This window comes from Solanum verrucosum, unplaced genomic scaffold, assembly GCF_900185275.1.
Source record: "Solanum verrucosum unplaced genomic scaffold, falcon-dt-bn FXZP01000072.1, whole genome shotgun sequence".
Taxonomy (NCBI): Eukaryota; Viridiplantae; Streptophyta; class Magnoliopsida; order Solanales; family Solanaceae; genus Solanum; species Solanum verrucosum.
Window position 1 is genome coordinate 1,760,605 of NW_026020208.1, and position 8,241 is coordinate 1,768,845.

General features: G+C 30.8%; 1 protein-coding gene across 1 annotated transcript; it reads right to left on the reverse strand.

Annotated features, from left to right (window-relative positions):
- Positions 1 to 6,297: 6,297 nt before the first annotated feature.
- On the reverse strand, positions 6,298 to 8,163 carry LOC125830184 (putative disease resistance protein At3g14460). The gene has a single exon (XM_049509380.1). It carries the CDS (start codon positions 8,161 to 8,163, stop codon positions 6,298 to 6,300), a length of 1,866 nt encoding a protein of 621 aa, XP_049365337.1.
- Between the last annotated feature and the right edge of the window lie 78 nt (positions 8,164 to 8,241).

An 8,241-nucleotide genomic window follows, 5' to 3' on the forward strand; every position in this document is an offset into this window, starting at 1 on the left:
TGTTGACTTCAAAAAAATGGGGTATTTCTTAGCTTATGTAGTAGTACTTCTTGTTATCTATAAAGATCTATTTTTTAAAAAATTTGTTTGTTAGGAAAATGGAAAGGGAGATAAGTATTATTTTTTTTGACACCTAATCCACAAGCCTCCACGTTTTGATTCTTTCTGGATTTATATATAGATATATATATATATATATATATATATCGTTATTTTAATTAGGCGTAATACATATATATTTAGATATTTTAATTTGATTTTAATTGATGGTTAAACACTTCAACTTATTTTTATTGTGTCTTGTGGACATTAAGTGCGGTGACAAGGCATGTGAATTTTCGAGGTGTTTAGATGATTATTTTGTAAGTTGAAGTGTTCAGCTGACACAATCGAGACAAGTTGAAGTGTCTAAATGTGTATATTCAAAATTGGAGGGTTTACTTGTCAGTTGAGATCAAATTTGAAGTATTTAGATGTACATATTCAAAATTGGAGTGTTGACTTTTCAGCAGAGGTCAAATTTGAGGTGTCTAGATGTGTATATTAAAAAAAAATGTGATTAGTCCACTTTGTTATAAAGTCAAAAAAATTCAAATTTTATCTCAAAAAATGGTTAGAAATAAATGTCCAATTTTGCATTAGATATCAATTAACTAGCCCTTATAAATTATAATTCTGACCACATCACTTATTTTTATTTGCCGATTGATGTTAGTATAATCTTTAAAATTATAAAGGTGCTTATGAATCATTGTGTGCAAAATCATTATAACAATTAGTTAATTAAAATATATTTTCTTTAAAAACTTTTTAGGCAATATATATCTATGATTAACTTAATTAAACTCCACTTGGAGGAGAGGGGTTATATTAGACCCCACTTTTCAAAGTCAAATTGGCTCATTGCAATTTATAGTGGGTAGGTTAAGTTAGATCAAATCAGTTAAGAAAGAATTGATATTTATTTATTTATTTTAGAAGAAAATTTGTATTCGCTATTATTCATGAGGTGTGCATATAAGGTAGCTCTCCGAACGACCTTGATTGAAAAAGCATGCATGTAAAATGATTTGAATCTCAAACTCCCAATTTGAAAGATCATCTGCTCAATCAACTTGATCACCATTACTGGTATCTCAAAAGAAGAGTTGATATTTAACAACACTATAATCATATACTATCTAAATTATATACATTAATTTTCTAAAACGAAAAAAAGGAGATGAAACTATTAACGTGTAGATATAAATAAACATTCATTTATCCTTAATTAAATGTTTTAAGTTCAAGTCATATATATAAAATTCTTTGATATGAAGCGCTTTACCTTCAAAATAAACTTCTCAAAACGAATTTAAATGACTAAATTAATTAAACCCCAAAATAAATATGAACCCAAATGAGAAATTAAAAAAACAATAAAGTAATTTAGTGCATGGGAAAAATAAATAAATCAAGTAGTCCAAAAGTTTATGACCAAACTAATTAAAATTTAAAGGTCAACGAGAGTAAGCATATATATAAATATAATATAGAAAAAATAATTCCCACGTCCTTCACGGATTATTTAATATATTTTTTAAATATTTTATAATTTTTTAATTTTTTAATTAAAAGTCTTAGAATAAAGAAAGAATCTTACCAAAAAGTATTTTCTCGTAAAAAACATTCAAGTTGAATACACACACCAAATAAAAAAAAACATTGGGGGCCTAAAACCATCATTTTAGTGGCTTGTTCGTGATCACTTAATTAATGATAATTATATTAAAAAATCAATCAGTTTTATTTTATAGCAGAAAAGTCAATCAATTAATTTTACGCAGTATTTTCTTTTATCAATATTGCTATAGTTAATTTTTTTACAAAATATTAAAAGCTATATATTTATTTTGATTAATTATTAAATCAATCCACTTTTATTTTATCGAAATGAATCACTTTCTTGTTTGTGTCAAATTAGTCGGACTCAAATTTCAATATGAATATCCGATCCTAAATAAGTTTTTTTTCCTATGCCGTGTCAGGCTGTGCTAGTTTTCACATTAATTCTCCTTTTCTCATTTTTAAAGTAGTGGTGAAATTTGGTCCAAATCCATGACCATGCAGGCTTTAAAATGATTTTAAATTTGCTACTAAATAAATCATTTAATAAACTAAACCATTTGAATTGTTTTTTTTTGCGCAGAATATACATTGGAGTAATAATTAGTAATTTTACATATATATTAATTTTTTTTCCAGAAATTAATCCAAGAGAATTATAGTTCACATGTATACACAAGTATATATGTAGAGCTATGAAGTTCATCGAAAAATTTGTCGCTAAATAATTCAATTAACATAATTTTAGATATTTCACCTCGAATCCGTCACTAAATAAAATTAGTATGCGAGAAAATTTTAATATTTAGCTATACAATTTATCTGATGCTAATTCTTATATCTTAATAGTGGTTGGAGGATGAATATATTGAGCATTTTAAATTTTAAAAATGGAGATATTTTAATAAGATAAACTAAAATAAATTTAATATTCAAAAAAATTGTAGCTTATTTATGCCTATAAAATATTGGTTTGGTATCGTTAGATATGGAAGCAGAAAATAATCTCTATTCTTTTAAAATTCTTGGAATTATTTTAATTTATGAAGAAAATTAATGGTTTTGGTAACCAAACAATTTTTTTTTATTTTAAAAAATAATCTTGTGGGCCAAACATGACTTAGTCTTCTTCATTGATCTTTTTTTTTTTTTTTTTTGCTTTGATATTAGACCATATGCAATTCGATTACTCTTTTTCCAAGGCGTGTCATAGTGGTATTATATGTGTGGCAAGAGTCGAGCTGGAATTTGAAGTTTATGATTCTAAATTTGTAATTAAACTTATGAGTCAGTTTAGTCATGAAGTGTCATGTAATTAAAGATTTATATATATCTAATATATTTTTTGATACAAATATAAAATCATCGAAATACATTAGTATCTATATCTAGTATTATATGTTCGTCTCTGATTATAACATTTGGACCACCAATATTCTTACACTTAAACAAACTATCTTGTATTTATTTTTGCCATTAATAAAATTTCAAAATGAAATGACTGAATTTCATGTGTTTGTTATCTATTAAGTTGGGACTCTACATAGGCTATAAAAGATATAACGATAGCTAGCCAACTCTATTTTTAACGAGATTAAAGCAATATTCTAGAAAATGAAGATAGAAAAACCCAATGTATCATTGAACGAGAAGTTTAAAAATGAACATATTCTGAGAAGATAGTTAGTAGCATATATATTCTGCATTTTCTTTTCCTCTTTTTCTTCTTAATCCTATGATCTAATCCCCATTACCATTTCTAACACTTTAACCAAAGGTTAATTTAACTAATTTTGAAGTTAATTAAATTGAATACAATCAACTAAATATTTTAAATTTGAATTTAAACATTCAAAAATTATAACTTATGTTTTTTTTATAAAAAATTATATAATATAAAATATCAGTTAAAATTTACATAATTTAAATTTTAAAAAATAAAAAATATCAAATAAATCGAGATAGGGTAGAGAGTAGTTGTTTGACATAAGTTTAGCTTAAAGTGGAGGGGAAAAAATATGTTTATCATTGACTATTTATTTAAATACTCCCTCTGTCCCTATTTAGTTGTCCATATTTCCTCTTTTAGTTGTCCCTATTAGTTGTCCATTTTGACAAATCAAGAAAGGACAATAAATTTTTTCTTATTATACCCTTATTTAAATAAAGTTGTCATAAATAAAGTAAATAAACTTATGAACTTCCCAGCATTGATTAGTTATCTTGAGTGAATTTATTTTGGAATTGTAAATTGTACTATAAGGGTAAAATTGTAACTTCACTATGCTAATCATTGTTGCCTTAATCTGTGTGCCATTTCTAAAGTGGACAACTAAATAAGGACGGAGGGAGTATAATATATATTGAGCATAGACTATATTATAAAAAGAGTCGAAAATTAAATTAGTGTGAGCAGACCGTTGCTACTTTTGACAATAATATTTCACAATTAGATATTATATCTGCAGTGTTTTTTGATCAACTGATTTGTTTGACATAATTGATGTTTTATTAATGAAAAAAAAAGAGTCATTTGTTAATTATTTTAATTTTATTGAATTTACTCTCACTTTTGGCTAGTGAATCATCAAAGGGTAGTTTAGATAAATATTTTTATAATTAAAATTATAAAATAATTTTCTTCTTTTTAACCTACAATAACTTTAATAAAATGAACCAATAGAACTACGTTGTATAGGTACATACCTCAAACACCTTTTAAAGAAGTTCACGCAAACTTAATAGTTTTGTTTAAAATTTTGTATATATAAATTAAGAAAATTAGTAAATCTATGAAAAAAAGTTATTATGAACCTAATTTATTATTTTATATTAACTTAAGATCGTGATCAGAATTCATAAACTTCAAATCATGAATATGTCTGTTCCATTAGATATTTCTTTTAGAAACACAATATTTTCATTTTAAGGGGTAGTGTTTCTTTTTTATGAGTTTGATTCCAAGAACCAAGTCCACATTTTAGACTCTCATATTTGGTATGAATTATTTCACTTAATTTATCAAAAAATGTTTTCTTTTAGTGAGGTCATCAACTCATTATCCATTGATTTGGTGAGGTTTGTGTGGCCTTGTTTTTCAAAAGTTGGCCCAGTTTTTAACAACGTACTCTTTAATTTTAACTTTTCATATAACATGTTTAAGATCACAAGATTCAAAATTCATGCAAAATTAAAATATGACAAACAACTTGAAACATAATGAGTAAAAGAGTGCCTACCTCATAGACTTTCTTGAAAAATTGAAATGAGATACACATGAACATTTAATTCAAGAAGATTAATTGTGAAGTGACTAATGTCCTTGTCAATTTCTTTTGACTTCAACTAAATCTCTGCTGTCTAAAAATCTACTTAGTATCATGTCAATCAAAAGTCATTTATTGAACAATACAAGTATTAATTCTTTCACACTGAATCACATTATTAATAGATACAGCAAAGACAAATCAACTTACAAAATGTTCATCTAAGACACCTCCAAAATTTATTTGTCACGTCAGCGTCAAATGTCCATGAAACACAATGTGAACGAGTTGAGGTGTCTAGGATATGCATTCTCAAAGTTAAGAGCGTTAATTAGTTGCTAGTTGAGACCAAGTTAAGGTGTTTATCTGCGTATTATGAAGCTTATTAGATGAATTGAATAGCTTACACAAGCTTGAAACTCATTACATAATTACTACTCATAGTATTTTGAGACTTCAGATGTATATCGCGCTTCTGCTTCAGTTATCTCCCTTCTGCTATCGAAACAGTAACATCTGCTAAGCATAAGAACAACATCTGACATTGATGGCCTATATGCCGCGTGGTCATGGACAGAAAGCAGGCCAATATGTATGCATCTCCACCGTTGCAGGGGAAAATGAGCGCGAAAGTGCTTTATACATTAAATCCAGTGTCTTATTCTCAGTCAAAAGATGTCATGCCTGCAATTTGTTTCGAAAGTGTAACATGAAAACAAGTAGATAACAAATTGAATTTGTTTCAAAACGTTTGAAGTCATGGGATACACATGCAAAGCACGTGTCCAGATACTAGTTTCTGTAAATGAGTTGCAATCCAGACAGAAAATGCCTGCAAAGATAGCCACATTGAAAACAATTTAAAGTCATCATGGCGATGATGATGAGGGAGAGGGCGATGGTGTGTTCATGATGAGATGGATGATAAACACAAAATGCAACTCAAGATATCTTCTATTTATGTGATTTAACTCAATATTGAGCTTAGAGAAAGACTAGTATAGCCAGCGGCAATTCCAAAATTTGAAGTTTATGAATATTTGGAACGGCCTCAAGTAAATATACAATAATAATTCGGCTCACAGTCAAATATTTAGTAGATTTCTTACCATATATATATATATATATATATAGAATCTAGACTAAAGCTATTAATTTTCCGTGAACCCACATACCATACTCTGGATCCCCCTCCAGTATACACCAAAACTGAACACAAAAATAAGGAAAGAACTCAAGCTGAACTTTGATTTCAGTAAACAAAAAACTGAATTTTCGAGCCCTATACAGAGGATAGGTTGGTTCGCTTAAAAAGAATCTTTTCTATAATCAGGTCTGAGTCATGTTGTACATGAGCAGGCTCCATAAGAACTAGTATAAGTGAACTAGATAAAACGGAACCAAATATCAGAATCCATCTTGTATCCTACATCACAGTGCAAGGGATATGATCAATCTTGGACAAGTCACACTTTTGTTCACTCAAGGGACATTCACTTATCTCAAGATAGGAAAGCATTGGTGGCATGTCTTCCTTTGGTAACGAAAGAAGCTTTCGACAATCTTTGACCTTGAGATTTTCGAGTGAAGTGAGATTTTGCAGCCAGGGAGAAAGAGATTCAAGATTGGATAACTGAACTATATTGAGTGTTTCTAGAGTTGATGGAAGCAACCATTGAGGAAAATAAGAAAGATTTGAACTGATCCCATGAATTGTCAGCCTTCTAAGAGAGGCAAGCCTGTGCAATCCCCATTCAGACATTGGCATAAGATTCTTACAATCTTTGACATCCAAAGACACAAGGCTAGTGGGAAAACCGCCCTCCGTGAAAGATGTGATTAGTGGACAATTCGATAGCTGAAGTTCTTGAAGAGATGTAAGATTCTGCATCCACTTTGGAAGGAACGTCAGATTCTCACAGTCGAGGATTAGTACTTTTGTAAGGTTTTGTGGAAGGCCTTCTAGAGGAAAGCATTCGATACCATGGCAACCATCAACTTCAAAATAACTAAGATTCAACAGCTTGTTCAAGCCATGAGGTAAGTGCTTCAGACTTGTACAATTCCCAACTCGTAAAGATTCAAGAAGCATTGTTGAGGTTCTGATATCAGGTAATGCCTCGAGATTGAAGCAGTTCCAAACTGTGAGTGTTTTCAAAGTGTCTGGCAGTTGGCCTACCGGGAACGATGATATAGAAGAACAATCGAAAATCTCCAATACTTGGAGAGAGGTATTGCTGATGTGCATCATCCCTTCAGGCAGAAACTCCAGATTCGGGCATTTCTCGATTTTCAGCTGCTGAAATGTGGTTGGAAGCAACTCACTACCTCTTGGAAAAGAAGCTAGCATTAAACACCCGTGGATGGAGAAATACTCGAGAGATGAGATACTGTTCATCATAGCTTCAGGTAAAGACTCCACACTGCATCCTTGAATGGCAAGGGCTTTTAAGTTAGAAGGAAATATCTTCCCTGCAAAAGATTCCAGCCTTGGACAATTTGTGATTATAACTACTTCAAGGGACATTAAAGTATGAAGTAACGACGGTAACTTCTGCAGATTATGACAATTCTCCAGTTCTACATACTCCAATCTGCGAGGCAGATTCTGCCCTTCCTCGAAAAGGGACACTAGTAAGTCACAATGCCTAATTACCAGATGCCGAAGAGATACTAGGAAACATTCAGGTAGATATTCATTTGAAAGATTAGACAGCTGTAATGAAGTGAGTTTTGTCACCTCACGCGGGCTGCTAATCAACCTAACATGACAACTCCTTAGTTCCAACTCATTTAGCTGTGGAAGTCGCGGAAGATAAGAATCCAACTGCTTACACTCACAAATCACAAGCTTTACTAGGCAAGGAAGGACGTCAGGTAATTCTCCCTGCAGTTTAGGACACTCCTCCAAGTGAAGCTCCAAGAGATTACAGAATGCTTTTCTATCTCCATCATAACCAAGTAACCAATCTTCCCATTCCAACATATCCGTAAAGGATAGAGTCTGTAAAGATGCAAAAGGGGTCAACATGGTTGAAGTATAGCCGAAAAACTCATCACCGATGCTTTTTATCTCACTTAGTCCTTTAACCATGAGATTTTTGAGTGAAGGAAGCTGACCAAGTGATGGTAGGAATCGACAGCCTTTGCAATTGATTAAACTCAAAGAAACCAGCTTGTGGAATGAAGGATTCGCCGTCCACGTAGGGAGTTTTGTACCACTGTAGCCCTTGATCGTAACCTTCTCTATATTTTGATGAGGTCTTAACAGCTCAAGAACATCAGTTTCCATTCTAGCCTTCTCTGGGTCCTCAAAACTATCACTCCATTGAAGCAATAACTCGCGAAGGTGCTTCTTAGTGATCAAACT